Source organism: Phaeoacremonium minimum (assembly GCF_000392275.1).
Source record: "Phaeoacremonium minimum UCRPA7 unplaced genomic scaffold PA7_03_scaffold_499, whole genome shotgun sequence".
NCBI lineage: Eukaryota > Fungi > Ascomycota > Sordariomycetes > Togniniales > Togniniaceae > Phaeoacremonium > Phaeoacremonium minimum.
In genome coordinates, this window is record NW_006921401.1 from 1 (window position 1) to 21,084 (window position 21,084).

A 21,084-nucleotide genomic window follows, 5' to 3' on the forward strand; every position below is an offset into this window, starting at 1 on the left:
GTGTGTCTTTCTGTGTTAGGTGAGTTTTGTGTATCTTTGTGCTTTATAGTTGCCGATCAAAAGCAAGAGTTCATTAAAGTTTGAATTGTTAGTTTTCAAGAACTTGCTTTCTTTAAAAGGAACAATATGGCTGTTGCCTGTTGTCTGCCTGGCTATGGTGCCTTGTGGTGGGCGAGGCTCTACAAAGGCATGAAGTTGTTGGGGGCCAGACAAGGGCCAACATGAAATCTGGACCAATGCTTGTGCTGGTATATATTTAGGCCTTCCGGTGGACATGGGCACAAGCTGTGGAAGGGGTGTTTTATATGAAACAGGCTGTGCTCAGTATTTCTCTTCATGGCATCATACGAAGACAACAGTGAATTATTTGCCGCACGTTGCACAAGGAAGGAAGACCTGTTTCGCGCCAAAACAGCATCTCTTTGTGAAAATGTTCTGCATCACGCTGCGTGTTTACCTGATTGTTAACCCAGTGGTTAATGAATGTTGCAGTGCTAGTGGGGCTGATGTAGCATTTACAACGATACTGTATTCTAGGCGGTACTTGGTCATTTGGCCACCATTTGCCCAGAGTCGATCATCGCCAACACCAAAAATGCCATGTCGATTATCGAATGCCCCGAAATCAACAAAGCTTGCCCCTGAGTTTTCAGGCATATGGAAATAGCTACTGATGCTGCCTCACTCAGTGACCAAGGAAAATCAAACTAATATAACACGTGGATTCATAAAGCGCTTTATACACTTTCGAGTAACTCTTTGGAAGCCAAAACCTTTGTCATTGTTCTAAGATTGACGACGTTCAGCATTTTGTATAGTGATTTAAACCCGAAGACTGTTGTGGATTGCCACAGAGGCCGTTCGAGAACTGCGTAAGAACCAATGGTGTTTCCTGGAATGCTTTGTCAAGTACTACGTCCTGCTCACCTACACCTTACCTCTCGATTTTAATCAGGCTGAATAAATAAGTCTATATTTGCTTTAGATAGTCTATATTTGGGCATTCATCCTTTCCCAACATTAACAAACTGCAATACATATGGCTTGAACTCTTCGGGACCAGCAATTTGAAGCGATCGGTAGGTCTTTCTTCGTTGACTTAGGAATCGCGAATTGCCTCGGCCAGGCCTTGCCAAAGCGCCTGGTCCTCGAGCGAGTCTTGATGAACCCACCTTACTTGTTGTAGGAAGCAATGGGAATGATCCGAGTAGTTCGGGAGAAGCATCATATGTGAGAACTAGGATCTTAACAATAGTTTTTATGTTGTCACGGCTTGCGATATCCCAAAACTGGCTGATCATGCCAAGAATTTCGGTGACATCCTGATGGGCATCAACGACTATAGCAATCCTTTCTATCTGACTTAAGACGGATATGAAGACGCGTAGCCAGTCTCGATCGGATTTGCAATCTTGAAAGCGAGTTTCGTTGATGTCCCAGGTCTGGAGAACCTCCGTGTGCTGGTCAATGGTTTGTTGTATCAGTGACCGTAAGACGTCAGCTACTGGAACGCGCTTTGCAGGACCGCTTTCCACAGAGCAAGCGGTGCCTACATACCAGATGGCAGGAAGCTCAACGGATCTAAGCAATTGCACCAGGTCAAGGGCAATATCTCTTGTTTCTTCAGCGCGGAGCAATGATCCTCGCAGTTGTAAAAGTGCTGAGTCGGGTTTCGAGATCCATTCGCGCAGTTCGGCTGAAGTCCAGACTCCAGGGTGTCCAAATCCTCCGCGTGCTCGACGCCTATCCCTCATGGCAGCGCCTACCTCGAGAGTTTGATTTGGATCAGGGGTGCTGCATCTAAGATAAAGCGAAACTCTTTCTTGGATTAAAGGTAACATCTTTAGTATTGATGGATTGAGCCGTATGGTGGTCGCTTCTGATCCTGTGAGGCTGATTAGCATTCTGTCTGTATACGTTAGCGGAGTTTGACTTACCAAAAGCTTGCTGGATAGAGGACTTTTTGCTAAGCATTATACGGATATCACTAATTTTTCTATGGATATCCCGAGTTTCAGCTTGGTGAGCTACAGCTGATTGCTCTCGAAGCCGCCTAAAGTACCTATCAATGTTCAATCGAATGTCCTGGAATTCCAGTGGCCATGTCTTTGTAATTGCCGTCAAGACCTTTTTGATAGGATTGCTTTGAACTCGGTTGTACCATGCGGTCGCTCTAGTGCAAAATTCGAGAAGTTGCGCGTAAACGTGTGCCAATGTGACTTGAATGCTCTCGGTCGGGTACAGCTTCTGCGCAATGAAGTCTACCTCAGGTAGAACGCTACCAATCTCTGCGAAAGATTGTGCAATTTTGCTAGACAGCTCTTCGTGGTTGAGAGTCACCTGGCGCACTTAGAAACTGGCTTCCGGCGCACTCGGGCAGACGACACTTACTGTGAAGAGAAATCTCATTGCACCCCAGACAAGAGCTGAATACTCGGGATGTGATGAAACAAGCGTGTCAACAACTTTTTCGTACTGCATCATTTTCGATGAGACTGCCTTCCACCACGATGCCATAATAACTGATGATTTTCGCCGAGATAGTTTCTTCGCTGTATACTTATTCTGCGCTTCGGCAAGGACATTTAGCACCTCACAAATGGACGATCTAGGTGTGAGCCAGGTGTTTGTTTGATTTCGCCCAAATTGTTCTCCGTGGAATTTAAGAGCCTTGTTATATGCTGACTCTGTAATGTCGATTGATGATTCCCTTGTAAAAGTTCAGTTCTGGGACCGTCGTGAGAACTGGAAGATCAATATTACCGGTCATCGTGGTTACTAGGCATGTACCACTGCCACAGGCTGGCTTGTCCTGTCAATACATGCTTTGCAGCCAACAGTTGCGTCTGTCCAAAGGTGTTGGGATCTTGGCCGGTACTCTCTATGCCGATATGAGCCGGAATGAGGCCACCAGAATCAGGTGCCAGCATTTGCGACATCTCTCACAATGGGAGTTGATGCACGACACTCGGCGCTGGGAGGAAACGGATGAAGGAGGACGCGATGTCGTTTTGTATATCTTCCCCGCGCAGGCTCACTGTGCAGCAGCTGGACCGTTGGTGGCCTTGGCGCTGAAGCTGCCTTTCTCAACTTCCTTGGTGGCTGATTTATGACCCTGATTGGATTGCTAGCAGGCGAGCATTGCATGGTGGCGGTGCTATGCCCGGTAACAAAGCGGCAGTGCAAGATCCTGGAATGAAAGCTTAACTTGATAGGAAGCTGGTGGGCTGTTTTTCGCCCCCATTTCTTCAGCCGCCCTTCCCAGCCGACCCATGGCGGTGCCCTACAAGGGGGTTGTGACGAGGGTGCTGTCCTGCTGTGCAACCTTCGTATTTGTGTGGTAGTTAATGCTATGCCTCTGCCTCTCCCCTCGATTCCAGCTCGGCCTTTCATCTGCTTTGCAAATTCTAGCCACCTTGTTGACTGGACAATGGACGAAGATGCTCAATTCCCAATAATTCCTAGCATTCTAGACGATGACAGCGAAGAATCAGCAGCGCTGCTCAAGGGTGTGAATGATACTATTTCACAAGATTATAGCGACAAAACAGAAGCATTGGCACGCATGGCTGCGCAATTGGGCATTATTTACCGTACCGTCACCGATCTCAATTGTGAAATCTTTCACTAACGAGATCACCACCTAGCCGACAATGATGATCCTCAAGACGATAGTAGCGAGAAGGGTAGCGACGATGACGATGAAAAAAAGGAAAAAGACGATAATACGGAAAAGCCAGAGCAGGGCAAGATTGATGAGACAGCCGAGGACACAACCACGACAGGTAACGGACGAAAACCGGAGTTGGGAATACTGCCAAGCTGACGTACCCATAGCGATCCTGAATAACACCATGGATACCACGACTATTGATATGGGGAAACAAATTGAACAGAAATTGTCTACGATACCAGGTTTAGAGCTTTCTGGCGAAGGTTTTAATACGCAGCTGATTGACTACCTCATCAAATCTGTTGCAAGGCTATCTACAGAGAACGCAATGCTCAAGAAAGTGATACAGACGGCGCAGAAAGGCGACAGACGCCAATTGTTGAGCGACAAACACGAAAGCCAACCACAGAGCCAAGTTGGTGACGAAGATGCAACCAAACTCCCGGAAACACCAATATTCGAAGAGTATCATCTAGTTTGGTGCGCTGGTACCAAGCGAAACTACTTCAGGGACGTCCCCCGGATGTTCAAAGGGGATATGAAGTCTGATCATCTGCGAGGACTCAGGGGAATGGAGAATATGTCAAAACATTTAGAGAAACACAAACATATGGCTTTTGCCGTAGTCCACCAGTACAACTGTTCTTGTGCAGGAGGGCCAGACTATCACCGAAGAGTTGGGTACAAGGATGGTAAGATCATTGACGATTCGCCTCCGGCAGAAAGTGAGAAGAAGCATATTGTTGCTGGACAGGCCATTGAACGGGCAATGAAAGACATCATGCATGCTCATCATGGATGTTTCAAGGGATACAAGGAAAAGCCACCAAAAGTGTTTTATGAGCCGTTTCTCTTCTTTTACGCTCATAATAAGACACTTCTCGAACTTGCTGACAACAGTAAGCTGGACGACTTTGACTCCCAGAGTATCAAGTTGCTCTGTAGCTGGTTTGAGAAACATTGCCGGAAAGATTGGGATGAGGCCGATGAACTTTTCTCTCGTGGAAAGGTCACCACGAAACATTTCCCAAAGCTGTTTCGTCCCGGAGAGCTTATGCTAAACCCGAGAAGATTTGAGCAAAGCTTAATATGGGTTTACAAAGTGAAGGACTATCCCTGGAGAGATATACAAGATGGAGAAGCTGATGTCTACTGGTGGCTTTACAACGGGCTGTTTCAGAAAATAGACGGGGTCATAGATACATCTTTGATGGTGACACAAGATGGTTTCCAGATGTATGAACGGGATGGAGAAGTCGACATAACCACGCTTAGAGTATATCCTCTCCGATTTGCGAAGACTGGAATGCATGAGAAGTTGATAGCAAGGGGAAACAAGTTTTGGGGTTGCAGAAAAAAGAAATTGGTGTCCTATACTGAGCCAGCTTCGGAGGGCGATGGAATTTCGAAGCCTGTAAGTCGCAAACGATATTCCTGTTTTGACGTGTCTTGCTAATGATGGCCCCCACGTTAGGTCGAGCTCCGCGTTATGGTCGATTACAACATGTTTCGTAGGATACATCCCAAAAAGGCAATATTTTTGAGCCAGGCGGACGACCTTGGTACAGAGGCGATGAACAGAGCGGAACCGCCTAGTGACGAATTCCTGGCCATGCTGCCCCCGCAATTACATGCATTTGACTTTTCAGCGAAAGGATTTAGTATGAACACGAAATATCGTGTCGCTGACATTGCATCCAAGACTGACTTGTTATTATTAGGGCTTATCAGAGTCGACCATATCACCGACGTAACGTGGAACAAAGATGCATTCAAGCGTCTCGTTGTACCTGGAGAGACCAAAGAGCTCATTCAGGCCGCCGTCACTGCCCATGGGCATCATTTGAGCGTAGCTCCCGACATCATCGCCGACAAAGGCCAAGGACTTCTCATTCTTCTCCATGGAGGACCTGGGACAGGGAAGACTCTTACTGCCGAGAGTATCGCCGAAGCGCAAGAACGCCCACTCTACCGCGTTACATGTGGTGATATTGGTGTGGAGCCTTCTGCTGTTGAAAGGGTATGTGATTTGCGACTCCTTGAAACTCTCATTTTCTGACAAAACTAGTACCTACAATCGGTTCTCANNGCTCTTCCGATCTGAATTTAACACATTGACCTGGGAATGTGGTAAGCTTCACAGGTCAATGTGTTAAATTCCAAGCATTGACAAAAGCATAGTCGTCCTTTTAGACGAGGCAGATGTCTTTCTAGAAGAAAGAAACGTCGCAGATCAAAGACAAAATGCTATTGTTTCAGGTGAGTATACCTGCAGTTCAGCAGCTTTGATATCAATGAGCGAGTTTCTAACATATCTCACTTGCTAGTCTTTCTACGAGTCTTAGAGTACTATGATGGCATTCTAATTTTAACAACAAACCGGGTTGGTACATTTGACGAGGCTTTCAAGTCGCGAATTCATCTAGCATTGCGATACTCGAATCTCGACGAGGACCAGCGTGTTGAAATCTGGCGTAATTTTATCCGGATGCTCGCTAAAACCAAGGAACGGGTCGATATTGACGATCTAGAACTTAATGTCCACAAACTAGCACAGGTCGAGCTAAATGGCCGTCAGATTCGGAATGTCATCACTCTAGCAAGGTATTTGGCGAAGTTTCGCAAGCAAATGCTAGTGTACAAGCACGTCCAGGATGCCTTTGCCTCGGTCGTGAAGTTTGACGAGTATCTCAACAAACTTCGAGGTTCTGATGATCGGTGGGCCACCGAGTCGAGACTACGATAGGATAGAAAGTGGTAACGGCGCCATGCAAAAGAGACCTAAATAGAACGACTGAGGTTACTGTGTCACCCGCGACCCGAGACTGAGTACTCTCCTATGCGAGGCTTGTTTATAAAACATTTTACATATATAGATATCAATACTGCACGAAATCTAAGCTTAGTCTCAAACCTATTGGATCCACTAGTGTCGGCTAGTGAGATGGAAATTGATGTCGGGCGACAGTTAGCCGACGGGCAAGATAAGGGCGAACCGATCGCCGTTCCAGAGAACCGACCGAGAAGTGGTGTCCCATCCTTCACATGAATGATAGAGCTCACAGGATTGTGTGCTCAACGATGACCGATGACAGAAACGCGTCTCGCAAAAGGCGGTCCAAGCTTGGTAGGTCAGACGCACAAATAATGAAATCCTTGCTAACACAAGTGACTTAGGCTGCCTTGTGTGTCGTAAGCGAAAGGTGCGATGTGATGAAACTCATCCAGCATGCGGGGCTTGTCTTCGCCTGAAGTTGACCTGTACTTGGGGAGCCGATGGCAGCAATACTTCAAAGAGGGTTAGACGCGACCGCCAAGAGAAGACGCAGATTAATACATCTACTGTGACGATTCAAGATGTATCCTCGTTGGCTCCTTCGTTTGCCGATACTGACCTGATCGAACCAAGTAGCAGCTTATCAAAGGAACTCTCTCCGCCATGGTGGCCTTCCCTTGAGATGGTCGAAGGGTTTTTCGATGTTGATTGGTCTGAGACTCTCGGACCCGGGGATTACAATTATCACCATCAGTCTGCAACCATTACAGGCCAAAAGCCTAATCTATATCCTTCATTTGCATTGGACGATCTTCAGGAGTCTGACTCTGCTGTAAATTTATCGCCAACAAATGTCGGGCCTAGGAGATGTCGAGATGTTACGCTTGTGGCAGCCGATCGACCGCCCATGCACCATTTCACCACGACGATGGTGAGATTCTGCATCTTGCGCAATTGCGTTCATGACAATCTCTACAGCTATATTTTGACAAACATGGGCTTGTTTCATAGAAGCTTGTTCGACGCTATGATGGCATGGTCTGCCCTACATCTAGCCCACGTCACTCACCAGAGTGATGATGATGCAACGAAGCGATACGACGCCGCCTACACGGAACTGATTGAAGACCTTGCCGATGACATATCGCCTGCATTACTTCTTACAACAATATGGTTTTTGATGCAATACCAACTTATCCTCGCTGAAAGAGTGGAAAGCTTTTGCGAACTTATCAATCTTGCCGCAAATGTCGTCAAATGCGAACTAGACGACAGCAACCCGGAGGGTGCCATGAGTCGCATTGGTCCCATCGGATCTCTCGTTCTAGTCTGGATGAGTGCTAGAGATAACCAGGCATCGTACTTGGGCTATGGCGGCAAGCTTCTAGGTTGCTTGAAGATGTATCCGCACATTTACGAGCTCGTGGACAAGTCCTCAGTATCAGATGACGCACCAGCCGTAGTGAATTGGATTCCGCGACCCGGGTCAAAAAGTGATTGTCCTACAGATATGCAGGCATGCATGCGCCTCAGTCTTAGAAATGTGACGGTTGCCGGTCAGATCAAGATTCTTGGACGGGGAACAGGGCACATCACACCAGTCAGCAGCTTGGCATGGGAGTCAGTTCATTCGAGTCTCACGATCCTGCAAAAGGAAGTCGAACAAGATGATTCCCCTGCAGCAAAGGCGGCATTGGCTGTCGCTGAAGGAAGTCTGAACGCTATGCCAACAGTAACCGCAATATGCTACAACAGATTGCTTCTTCTTGGGAGTTATTACACGAGTTTAATACATTATAACATCTACCGACCTCGTCCAGCTTCCGACGAGGCGTGGCTTCTTTCTCCGGAAGAATGTGCTGATCGTATTATCAGGATGTGTCAGCGCGTGTCGCGCGAAAGATCGGGGTCACCTCAGGGCATCTGGCCGACACATGTATTCATCGCGGGAATCACCACTAAAGACCCAATATATCAAGCATGGGCTGTTCGTACTCTAGAATTGGCAGAGAAATGGGGCCAGAATATTGTGAAAACCCGAAAACTCCTTGAGGCCGTGATCCAAAAACAAAACCTCGCTGGAACAAGAGTCGACTTTCTCCAAGTGATGAAAGAAACAACGGGCCTATTCATAGTGTAAAATAGGAATGCAGTATAGTCTGTTCTCAACTCAAAGCCTGCTCCGCACGCCCGTAGCTTTCAGATCTACCACCTGTCCAGTTCTCCAGCTAACATTACCGCCGGCGTCCGTTCCAGCTTTCCACTTCCAACGCGGTATACTTTGTTCCCCCTTCTCAATTACATCCTTGATCCAGCTGCCAACAATAGGTAACATCTTGAACGCATGCCCCGAATCGCCAGTTGCAACAAGCAGGTTCTTCGTTCCGGGAACAAGGTCAATCACGTAATCTGAGTCCACGGTATCTGCACACCAGCATATGTGTTTATTGATAAGTGGCCGTTCCGCAAGCTCCGGCAAGGTCTCGCGTAGAAGCTTTCGGGCCAATATCTCGTCAGCTGGTGGAATGAAGTCATTCTGATCCGGAGGAACAGATAGACCAGTCTCAGAAACGTAATTTGTGTAACCAGCACCACTGGGGCAGAGCTTTAGCAAACCGGTTCCAGGCTCAGGTTCGAAGAAGAAGCCAAGGTCTCGTGCGTAGGTGACCGGGATGCCCTTCAACCGAGCTGCTTCCTCTTCACTGAGTTGAACATGCACAACACTCCACGCTTTTGCAGTAACTTGTTGACCGATAGCAGGAAAAACTTTGCCTAGTGACGCTCCCAATGTCAATATAATGATATCGGCGGTATAATGCTTCCCCCCCGCCGTGACAACACCAGTGCACTGTTCGCCAGCGTAAATCAACCTCGTAACGGCTTCGCCTGTGTAGATCGTGACGCCTAGCTTAATGATCGCATTGTGAACAGATTTTAATGCATTTGCAGAGTGTGCATATCCAGCGAACTTGTTAAAGTATCCCTCCCAGCCGTCCATCGGTCCGTTCAGCGCTGGTGCGGCCCGACGTATGTCTTCTCTATTGCGAACTGGTGTAATCTTGCCTGCCCATGCAGGGTGGGCTTTTATGCTTTCCAGCGATTTGGCTAGCGATCGCTTGCTCTTCTCCGGGGCAGCGGCAGAGTTTCCTAATAGATAGCCCGTTTGATGGTAATGTGGCGCGAATACGGGGTTCTTAGCCCATTCGGACATGGCCTCGAGCGCCAGCTCAGAGTAGAAAGGGTCCTCATATTCACCACGGATGATTTTGTTGATGTCATTTCCAGCGGACAGGGACGATGGAATTGAATCACCTTTGTCTAACACCGTGACCGATTTGTAACCAGATAGGGCGAGATGGTAGGCCGCCGAGAGACCGAAGGTGCCTCCACCAACTATGAGGACAGACTTTTGTTGAGCTGACATCGCGATATTCAAGATTGCCCTTCTGATTCACGAGCAGAAGATGCACTCTTTCGATGACTTTCTACATTAAATAAATGAAGCAACGATAGTCAGAAACTTGTTCTCATACCATAGGCTCCTGAGAATGATTAGAGTATCAGGCCATCGCCAAGTCTGAACTAAAGAGGATCCCCGACGTCGGTTACGCGCTCAGGATAGAATATTCTTGTCCCGTTTAACGGTTTACCTGGTGATAGTCTTTCCATCTCATGGCAACCCGAAGCGACTAAACTACAGCCCCTGTGCGTCGGGGCGTGACCGATGTGGGGGCCTTCGGCGCATTCCTCTAGTCAGAGGTGCTATTACTTGCCCGGAGCATGCATGCGCGCTACTGGTATGCCATGACCCCCTCTCTTCCCCTCTTGCCACTAAGTTAGTGCGCCTCTGTTGGTTGGCTTATCAGTGGAGCATTCTCCTGTGCTGATCTAGCTCAAGTCTCGTCGATTCGAACTGCCAACTCTCTCGTCTCCTAATTGTGGCATGTTAAGAGTAATTGCAATCCGTCATCAGCGCAACACGCCATAGGATACCATCGTCGCAAAGTTATTTATGCGCGTGGTGGGGAGATCCACCGGTCACATTCTCTAGATCCTAGTATCCGATCCCATGTCGGCGGTACGGCGGAAACGTCGATCGGGAGAGCTCCGCGTCCGGAGCGGCTGCTGGAAATGTCGTGGTGAGTGGACATCAACCTGTTACATTGTGCCTCCTAGCTGTCCATGCTGACTTACTACAGAGCGAAGAGTCAAGTGCCCAGGTTCGTGGGCAAGAGGTCACAATCATATCAGTTTGTTGAGCTAATAAAACCATCCAGAACAGCGACCAGTATGCCATCACTGTGAACGTCTCGGTCACGTTTGTCAGTACGAAGTCCGACTCACATGGCAGAAGGTGTCCAAAAGCGATGCTCATGGGGGTCGTCGCGTGTCCAGTTGGCAACATCACCGGCCTCCGCTTGATTTCACAGTTGAAAGATGGATGTTCCTAAACACGACATTTGACGACTTCAATGCTTCATCCGGGGATGATGAGCCTTGGATCGACGATTCAGCCTCGGACGCCCAATCCACTCTCTCATCGTCAACTCCATCTACGTCGATAGAAATCTTCGATCCACCAACTGTGACCTCGCCCAGATCGCTAGACTTTTTCAGTCTCTCGAAGGAGCACTCGCGCCTATGGGATTACTTCACGGCTTTTGTAGCACCGCGATGCGCCCTCAATCACGAAACAAACCCATATCGGAATGTGATACTAAGAATAGCTGCAGTCTCACCGCAAGGGCCTCTTTTCCAATGCATAATGGCTGTATCGGCAAGTCAGATGCAGATGCTTAAGCATGGAAACCCTCAAATCTCCATCTGGGACCATCGAAACCGAGCGCTCGCTGCATTGCGGAATCAGGTCGTCAACTACAATTCACAATCAAGAATGATCACGGAGGCCGCAATTGGAATCGAGCAAATTATATCGTCAACTTTAATGATGTGCTTTTACGAGGTCAGGTTGCTCCTTCATTGTGTCACCCGTGTCTAACCCAAACTGTAGATTTTGCATGACTGTTCTCAGTCGTGGGAAGTTCACGCTGATTTCGCACGATCCTTTCTACTGTCTGGTTCAACATTTAAATCAGACAATAACCTAGAGCATCGGGAGCTTTATGAGTTTGCGGTTGCCTATTTTCTGTCACACGATATTCTTGCTGCCACTGTCTGGACACCAAGGCATGCTCACGAGATAAAAGACTTTTTACAACATTCTACCAATAGCCCAGCGATTCACACTCTGACTGGATGCTCAAAAGAGCTGATGAGCCTCATAGCAGAGACCACAGATCTTGCATCCATCATAACTTACCTGGAAATGTCTGAGGCTCCTACTTCGCCCAAATCAGGCCCCATTGATCATCCACCAGACATCAAGCATCGTCGAGATGACATCGAGAGGCGCATACATCAATTAGAAATACCCGCCCATGGAGTCCAAACGTCTTCTGATAGCGATAACGGCCACATCATTGCCGAGTCCAAGCGGCTTGCGGCACTCATGTATCTATATGCTCGCATTGATAACGCGAACCCTTTTCACCCACACATGGTCCGACTCACAACACAGATTCTCAGCTTTCTTCCGAAAATATCACTACGAACAAACACCATTTTATGGCCACTATTTATTGTTGCGACGCTGGGTGTCAGGCCAGAATCAGATGAGGACCGCAAGCTCGTACTCGAGAGACTGGATGCTCTACAGCAAACGAGACAGCTGGGAAACGTCAAAAAGGCTAGGCGAATAATTGAAGATGTTTGGAAAGCTCGTGATTTAAGAGCGTCTGGAGCCTTAATGGGATGGTCAATTTTAGCGGGAAGACATGGAACGATCAGTTTAGCGTGAATATCATAACTGTACTGGCTACTCATTTCCTCCTGATTTCAAAACGTGTATGTTGCGACTTACTTAACTGCCTAAGCGTGTTTTAGAAGAGGCAATACTAATATAAAATGTTTTCCGCCTCAACAACTCTCGTCTGAACACAATGATTACCCTACTAAAGTGGCTAATTCCTTGCGCCTAAGTAGTGTAGCGGAAATCATGCTGCTTCTTGTCCGTAATGTCGACAAAGCCCTCCACGGTGCCCTCATGGACAGCTTCGGGCTTGCCATACTTTCGATCTCTCCGCTTGTTCTCGGCTGCTGCAATGAACCAGTATGACAACATCAACAGCATGCAGACGCAATAACTAGTAAGCATAGCAATAACAGCCCCAGTGTACTTTGGAGCTTGCTTCGCAATAAAGGTCTGTGGACCTATCAGATTCCCGGCTGCGTAACCGATCTGGACCAAGCTATAGCAAATGGCTTTCTTTGTCTGGCCAGCAGTGTTTGCTTGAGGAAGTGATATGCCAATGACGTATGGTGCTATCCATATTCATTAGTTCGGAGTTGGATTGAAGAGTGAAGGAAACGGATGACATACGCCAGTAGAAGTACATGAAGTACAGGCCGACCATCTGTCCAGCGATATTTGTTCTTGGAAGGCCGTACACAAGGGCTGTCCCGAGAATTGGAAGTAAGAGTGCAAAACAAGCGACAAGAGTCCGTCGGTTGTGCCATCTGGCAGCAATATAGCTGAAGAGCCATGCACTTGATGTAGCAAGGATGCCAAAAGGCATAGTGAGCAAACTGGCTTCGAGTGAGGTGTAACCAAGATCCTTGATGATGATAGAGCCAAAGTTGACAAGACCGCCGTTGGGGATATTGATAACGATATTAAAGAAGAAGATGATCCATATTTTGATATCAAGCAGCGCCTCCCACACTTGATCCCACTTCCAAGTCTTGCTCGCGATACCCGTACGATTTTCAGCCAGGCGCTGGGTAGCATGGTACTTCTGTTCCGGGGTGAAAAAGCGAGCGTTCATGGGGCTGTCGGGAAGTACAAAGAAGATGAATATGGAGTAAAGAATGTTGATTGAACCAGTCAGGATATATAGGTATTGCCATTTGAGGAGAGGTGCGTCGTCCGGGATTTTGCCTACTACCCAAGCGAAGAAGCCATTGAATACAGACGAAAAGTACGCGAAGATGACTAAGCCATCATGTCAACAAGTACATCTAGAGTATGAAGATTTTGTTTACTTACTAGCATTCCTCGGTGGTTGCTCACTCTTTTTGTAAAAGTTGGCAACAAGCATGGTAAGGCAAGGAGGGATAGCTGCCTCAATGAAACCCATCCAGAATCTCAATGCCATGAAGCCTGACCAGCTTCTGCATGGTGCATATAAAACTGTCAAGATAGACCAAACAACGGATGCTGAGCATAGAAGTTTCGCAGGCGGTAATCGATGAACGAGGAAGGACGTAAACACGAGACCAACGAGTTGCTGTACTCAAGTTAACTTGTAGCCCAATCTAATGAATCATGTCATGACATACCCCGAGTGGCAAGATGCTCCCTAGCCAGCTATATTCCTGTCCTACCATGTGGTTGTCCGTTTGGAAGCCATACAGGGACGCGGTACCCATCTGAACCTTATCAACAGCTCCGAGGGTTGCAGTGAAGAGACACTAATTCAAGATATTAGCTATGTTAATGAGGGCGTTTTTAGCTGGGATGTCTCACCAGTGGAATCATCCAAGCATCGATCTTCTTCACAATCTTCTTTTCTTGCTCTGGTGTCATTGGACCATAGTCATTCGTAGTCGCGAGATATTTGGCTGCCTCGTCAAGGACACGATCGTCCAATGACTTGCTGACTTCGGCATCACTTTGCTCCTGCACATTGCCAGCTTCAATCTCATCAGCATCTTGTGCTGCAGGAGCCATATCGGGCTGTGGAGTCTTCTTCTCGGTCATGATGTACTTGTTTTGTTGGCCACTCACTGACGGTGAACTGGTAGAATACGACTTGGTTGTGTGGTGGTGCTGTGCTGCATGACCCATCCGAAGCAGTCACACGGCTTTATACATCACTGCTCGACGGCACGACCCTTGTCCATAGCTCTGACAATCACTGATAGATTGTTATCTCCAAGATGCACCATTCAAGCCATATTCTCCGCAATCAATGGTCCCGCTTTGTTGAGATAAAACCTGGGAGCAGGATTACGGGGACCGAGTCATGGCCGCTCAGGGGTCCTCAACGTTCCGCATATGAGCCGGCCGAATTTTGTGGACACGCTATTGGTCACATGTGATAGTCAACTTATCTCGAGGCAGTTCGAATCGACGAGATTTGGGGAAAGTGGGTACCGTTGCCCAATTACATCTGTATCTATCCCGATCGCCGCTAGCGACCGACTTGTTAGTCCGAATGGCACTTTGATGCCCCCTTAGTGGCTCGTTCCCCCGCAGCTCCACCATGTTATCGCCATGTTTCAAGAAGCCCTGGCTCATCCCAATCCAGATAATGCTAGTTGGCAAGGCAAGTCGAATCGAAGACCATGAATATGATGCATCTATCTGGACGACGATCCAATGATATGCCCTAGAGGACCGAGAACGGAGCATGGACCGCCGCCGTTTCTGCTCTAGAAACATGTATATCAGACGAACCAAGTCGGTCTTATCAACATCTCTGGAGAACGAGCTCTTCACAGATAGCAGACTTGCGAGACTTCTCAAAGCACTGCAAGATGGCGGTGGACCCCCCTGTTCAAGTTCAAGCAAATAGCGTTAAATTCGCTATTGGTATGTTATCTTTGCCATACTTCATTGCCATCGTTCACGGCCACCTTGCTGACATACTCGCAGACCGTGGCGGTACATTCACAGATGTTTGGGCTTCAGTGCCCGGCCGACCTGATATTGTCCTAAAGTTGCTTTCTGTTGATCCGGGTAATTACGATGATGCTCCTGCCGAAGGCATCCGCCGTGTGTTGGAGATGGTCTCGGGCCAGTCCATACCTCGGGGATCGCCCATCCCCAAAGGACTAATTCACTCTATCAGGATGGGTACCACTGTAGCAACTAATGGTGAGACTCCTATATATTACGTCCTGATATGACCTTGCCCTAACAAATGAGCCACGTAGCCCTATTGGAGAGAAAAGGAACACGCCATGCCTTTGTTGTTACCCAAGGCTTTCGGGATCTTCTTGACATCGGTTACCAATCAAGACCAAGGTTGTTTGACTTGGGTATCAAGAAGCCCGAACTACTATATGATGAGGTTGTTGAGGTGTCCGAGAGACTGACAGTTGAGCAATTCGACGAAGATGTATTCAAGGATAGCCGGCCGCCACTAAAAGAGGTTCCTGGCCTCTTCGTAAAGGGTATCACCGGTGATATTTTGCGTGTTGTGCGACCGCTAGACGAGACCGAGGTACGGGAGAAGCTTGCTTATATCAAAGAGAAAGGCATAGAAACAATTGCGGTGTGCCTTGCCCACTCATATCTATATCCAAAACATGAGGAGCGAATTGCCGAAATAGCTGTCGAGCTCGGTTTCAGTCACGTCTCGATCTCGTCTAGCGTCGGTGCAAGTATGATCAAGATGATTTCTCGAGGAAGCTCTGCGTCAGCGGATGCTTATCTTACTCCTGAGATTGTTCGATATATCAACGGATTTGCCAAAGGATTCGCTGATGGAAACCTTGATGGTATTTCTTGCGAGTTCATGCAGAGTGATGGCGGTCTTGTCAGCCATAAAACATTTAGTGGATTGCGCGGTATTCTAAGTGGCCCAGCTGGTAAGAGACAGGGTAATTTCTCCTTCCTGAAAGCTACTAATGGGCATTTATAGGCGGTGTTGTTGGCCATGCGAAGACTTCTTATGATGGCAAATCACCTATTGTCGGCTTCGACATGGGTGGCACATCAACTGACGTCAGTCGCTACGGAGGATCACTCGAGCACGTATTCGAGACAACCACAGCCGGTGTTTCCATTCAGAACCCCCAACTTGATATTAATACCGTCGCGGCCGGAGGAGGTAGCATGCTATTCTGGCGTGATGGGTTATTCAAGGTCGGCCCGGAGGTTGGTCCCTGTTCCACTAGTCTCGTGAAATAACTCATCAACTAATGTACTAATAGAGCGCCGGAGCTCATCCCGGACCTGCTTCATACCGGAAAGGCGGTCCTTTGACAGTAACAGATGCCAATCTTTTGTAAGTACACTGAACCTTTTGTCCACTAGAGTATTCGCTTACTTTCATGGTAGCCTTGGCCGTCTTGTGCCAGACTATTTCCCCGCCATTTTTGGGCCTGAAGAAAACTTGCCTCTTGACTTTGAAATTGTTGCCAAGAAGTTTGAAGAGTTGACAGCTCAGATCAACGCCGATTCTGGCAGGTCAATGTCACCATTGGAAGTTGCCCACGGATTCATCGATGTTGCAAACGAATCTATGAGCCGTCCAATCCGAGCTTTGACTGAGGCTCGTGGCTTCGAGACGGCAGACCATAACCTTGCCACTTTCGGTGGCGCTGGTGGACAGCACGCTTGCGAAATTGCAGACAAGCTCGGAATTCAGCGAGTTGTTATCCACAAGTACTCCAGTATTCTATCTGCGTATGGCATGGCCTTAGCTGAAGTTGTTCAAGAGGCTCAGGAGCCGAGCTCTGAAACCCTAACAGAAGAGTCACTGCCTAGACTCACTGAGAAGTTCGACATATTGAAGAAGAAAGTAACAGACGGCCTTCTTATCCAAGGCATCAAAGAGTCATCCATCCAGCACGAACCATACCTAAATCTTAGGTATCATGGCACGGATACAAACTTCATGATTCTACAACCTGAGGATGGTGACTGGCTGAGTGCGTTGGAACGAGAGCATCTGCGCGAACTTTCATTCGTCTTTCCTAGAACCAGAAAGGTACTAGTGGATGATGTGCGAATTAGAGGTGTCGGAAAGAGCGCAGAGACTAGTCGTGACAATGACCAACTCGTTGAAGAGCTGAAAACTCTCGAGTTCAAGCTTACCTTCAAAGGCGAGGATAAAGTAGTAAGTGATTCAATCTCAACTATGCCTTTCATAACTGACCACGTAATAGACTCAGGCATACTTCTCCAGTGGTGGCCTCCAGCCTACAAAGATCTACCGCCTAAACACATTGAGTCCGGGCATGGCCATCTCTGGCCCAGCCATCATTATCGACAGCACTCAAACTATCGTCATTGTCCCTGAGGCCCAGGCAAAGATACTGACCTCGCATGTGGTCATTGACCTGGTCAACAAGAAGAATAAGAAGGAGGAGGGCGAGCTTGTCGTAGACCCTATCAAGTTAAGTATTTTCGGACACAGATTCATGAGCATCGCGGAGCAAATGGGACGCACGCTGCAAAAGACGAGTATCTCCTTGAACATCAAGGAGCGCTTGGACTTCTCATGTGCTATATTCAGTCCCGATGGCGATCTTGTTGCCAATGCACCGCATGTTCCAGTCCATCTTGGAAGTATGAGTTATGCCGTTAGATATCAGCATGAGTTGCATCGTGGCAAGCTGCGTCCAGGCGATGTGCTTCTTTCTAACCACCCTGAGTCTGGCGGGACTCATTTGCCTGGTAGGCACGGCTTTCAATACCAATAATCTTTCGCTGACGCCCAGAATAGACATTACTGTGATAACTCCGGTATTTGACGACGACGGCAAAACAATTTGCTTCTACACTGCATCTAGAGGCCACCACCTTGACATTGGCGGCTACAGGGGTAACTCTATGCCACCGTAAGTACTTTGTTCTGTCGCCTTTGCATATCAGCCAATTAACCCGCTCAGTGATTCTACGGAACTCTGGCAAGAAGGTGCTGCTATCAAGTCATTTTTCCTTGTCCGAGATAATAATTTCGACGAAGACGGCATTGTCGAGCTTCTTCTAGCTCCCGGCAAGTATCCCGGTTGCAGTGGATCTCGACGTCTTGGTGACAACCTTTCGGATCTTAAGGCTCAAGTTGCAGCCAACACTAAAGGCAGCACTCTCATCAAATCATTGATGGAGGAGTATGGAAAGAGCGTGGTTCATTTCTATATGTCCCAGATCCAATCTAATGCAGAGGTTGCTGTGAGGAACTACCTCAAGTCTGCTTACAAGAAATTCGGATCTAAGCCACTTAAGGCTACCGACTATCTGGATAACGGCTCGAGGATGCAGGTATCTATTACCATCGATGAAAATGGCTTTGGAACTTTCGACTTTACTGGCACATCATGTGAGATGTTATCGAACATGAACGCACCACCTGCCATCACATATTCTGCACTTATCTATGTCATGCGGCTACTAATCGGCTCCGACATCCCTCTCAACCAAGGATGTTTAGCACCAACTAAAGTGATCCTGCCCAAAAACACATTTCTCAATCCATCTTCTGGCCCAGCTGTGTGCTGTGGTAATACTCTCACCTCTCAGCGTCTAGTTGATCTCCTGCTCAAGGCCTTCCAGGCAGCGTCGGGTTCTCAAGGTTGCATGAACTGCTTCGGCTTCTTCGGCAATTGCATTGATCCGAACGCATTAACAACCGATAGCAGCGATGACAGTGCTGGTTTTGGCTTTGGTTATGGCGAAACTATTTGCGGCGGTGAAGGAGCCGGTCCAACCTGGCATGGTGCGTCTGGCGTGCAAATTCATATGACAAATACGCGTACTACAGACATGGAAATCATCGAAAAACGGTATCCCGTGCTCCTTCGCGAGTTCTCAATCCGGAAAGGTAGTGGCGGCAGAGGCAAGTTCAACGGCGGCTGCGGAATTATCCGAGACTTCGAATGCCGGGCACCGCTTACCTATGGAATCATCACGGAGCGCCGGGTTCATCAGCCATACGGAATGTTTGGCGGTGAGAACGGCGAATCCGGCGCAAACCTGTGGGTACAGAAACTAGATGACGGCAGCGAGCGATGGATCAATATTGGGTCAAGGGGGCAGGTAAACATGAAGGCAGGAGATCGGTGTGTAATTCATACGCCTGGTGGCGGCGGCTGGGGTGTCCCAGACGATGACGGATCTGATGACGGCGAGTCAAATCGTGTAAATGGAGTTGACGGACCGTGGCAGGGCAAGGTTGAGTATCCTCGAGCCACCGGCAGTTTCCATGCTTTTGCTGCTGCACAGCAAGCATCGTCATAGGAGACTCGAGCAGTAAGAAGCCATAAACACTTCACAAAATATGATGTTTCTTAGTCTAAGTAGTAAATCAGGTTACCGTACCCGAGATTTTGATCGAGGCTAAAACATTGGCCGCCATTACGTTCGATCTGGAAAGTATACTCATGTCTAAAACAGTTATATTGAGCTCGTGGAGGGCTGCGAACAAAATGAAAGGATTCGTGGCGCATGAAAAGCGTGGCATTTTAAGCTCCCGGCGTTGGTAAAGTAGCATAATTTGAGGCATCTTGGGCTGCCTCTGAATTGCTTTTTCCTGACCCTTGGCCTTGAGACAGGACTCAATTCGTTTGGCGCAAGACCATCGATGAGGCATAAGTCGGGGGTAGCCTGGGTAGGTGGCTTTTTAATAAGACAAGAATAATTGGCTATTATACCCACCATCTTTTGTCGCGTTTTCACCCGACAGGGCTCACTTGTGTCGTTCAGACATGAGGCTGCCAGGCTCCTTCGCAGGGCTCTCACTAATTAAATGCTCTGTGTTTTATGTCCTCCTCCCCAGCGACTACACACTCCCTCGGCTTCGTTTGGATTGGTTGCTAGTAATTCCCTTCTTCCTCGCAGGAGAATCGTATAAATTACTCCATTAATGATCCTCAATCTTACCGCTTGCTTAGTAGTATTCACGATGGCCAAACACTCGGGGCCCACAGTCAGCGCTGTTTGTCAAAATGGACGAGAATGGAAAGAGCTTCACTCAACCTGCAGCAGCGCGCCCCGCTCAGCAGCAAGAACCACCCAGCGGACAGGGAAGAATGCACAAACTACTTCTGAGGATTTTCTCCATCACTGAGCGCACACTTCAAGATCTATTTCACTTCAGCTTCACAGTCTAGGACATCGAGAGCCACTGAATTGGATCTTCGAAACCAGTTTCAGATTCCTCGGTAGATACACGATGGCAGAACACTCTGCCGCCCGCGACCAGCTCGCCACGTCTCTCCCGGAACCAACCACATTTCTAACAGGCCACAACGACGCCGGAGAGGCTGTCATTCACTCGAGCCGCCAGATCAAATGGGCCAAGTTCGCCGATGACAAACTTGAAATGTCTGTTGCGTATACTACATCCTTTCCAGCGGACCTGAACGACGATGCCGATGTTGCCGCCCACGATGCTAAGCTGGCTGCTGGTCCGATTGGTCTTGTGAAAGGAGGCGGCACGGTGCTGCGATACGTTGACTTCGCGCCCGGCTATGAGTGCCCGATGCACCGAACGCAGTCAGTCGATTACGGTATCGTGATCGAGGGCAGCGTAGTCAGCGTTCTGGACAGCGGAGAGACGACATTGATGAGGCGCGGCGATGTTATGGTGCAGAGGGCAACAATGCATGCTTGGCGCAACGCCAGCGATACCGAGTGGGCGAGAATGATATTTGTCCTGCAAGATTGCAAACCTCTTACCGTCGCTGGAAAGAGGCTAGGGGAAGATCTAGGGGAGGGTACGAAGGCAGTACCAGCTAGTGGAAATGATGTCTAGTCGACAAACAGCCATGAGTCCGAAGAAGAGCTAAATGGAATCTACGACTTCAATCATAGCCTGCGTTTCACTGCTACTAGGCCCAGGAT

The 21,084-nt window shown here is 48.3% G+C and overlaps 4 protein-coding genes across 4 annotated transcripts; 3 read left to right on the forward strand and 1 right to left on the reverse strand.

Moving 5' to 3' along the window:
- Positions 1–5,917: 5,917 nt before the first annotated feature.
- Positions 5,918–6,419, forward strand: UCRPA7_7115 (putative aaa family atpase protein; the record flags this gene model as incomplete). The annotated part of the gene is made up of 2 exons (XM_007919661.1): positions 5,918–5,936; positions 6,019–6,419. The coding sequence occupies 2 exons, from the start codon at positions 5,918–5,920 to the stop codon at positions 6,417–6,419; spliced, it is 420 nt and encodes a 139-aa protein (XP_007917852.1).
- A 6,064-nt stretch (positions 6,420–12,483) lies between these two features.
- Positions 12,484–14,268, reverse strand: UCRPA7_7116 (putative allantoate permease protein; the record flags this gene model as incomplete). Its single annotated transcript, XM_007919664.1, has 4 exons — positions 12,484–12,830; positions 12,889–13,303; positions 13,893–13,979; positions 14,035–14,268. 4 exons carry the CDS (start codon positions 14,266–14,268, stop codon positions 12,484–12,486), a joined length of 1,083 nt encoding a protein of 360 aa, XP_007917855.1.
- A 779-nt stretch (positions 14,269–15,047) lies between these two features.
- On the forward strand, positions 15,048–19,479 carry UCRPA7_7117 (putative 5-oxoprolinase protein; the record flags this gene model as incomplete). The annotated part of the gene is made up of 10 exons (XM_007919657.1): positions 15,048–15,102; positions 15,166–15,387; positions 15,447–16,103; positions 16,157–16,392; positions 16,449–16,522; positions 16,576–17,168; positions 17,235–17,356; positions 17,406–17,808; positions 17,966–18,080; positions 18,132–19,479. The coding sequence occupies 10 exons, from the start codon at positions 15,048–15,050 to the stop codon at positions 19,477–19,479; spliced, it is 3,825 nt and encodes a 1,274-aa protein (XP_007917848.1).
- A 934-nt stretch (positions 19,480–20,413) lies between these two features.
- UCRPA7_7118 (putative cupin domain protein) lies at positions 20,414–20,995 on the forward strand (the record flags this gene model as incomplete). Its single annotated transcript, XM_007919655.1, has 1 exon — positions 20,414–20,995. The coding sequence occupies one exon, from the start codon at positions 20,414–20,416 to the stop codon at positions 20,993–20,995; it is 582 nt and encodes a 193-aa protein (XP_007917846.1).
- Between the last annotated feature and the right edge of the window lie 89 nt (positions 20,996–21,084).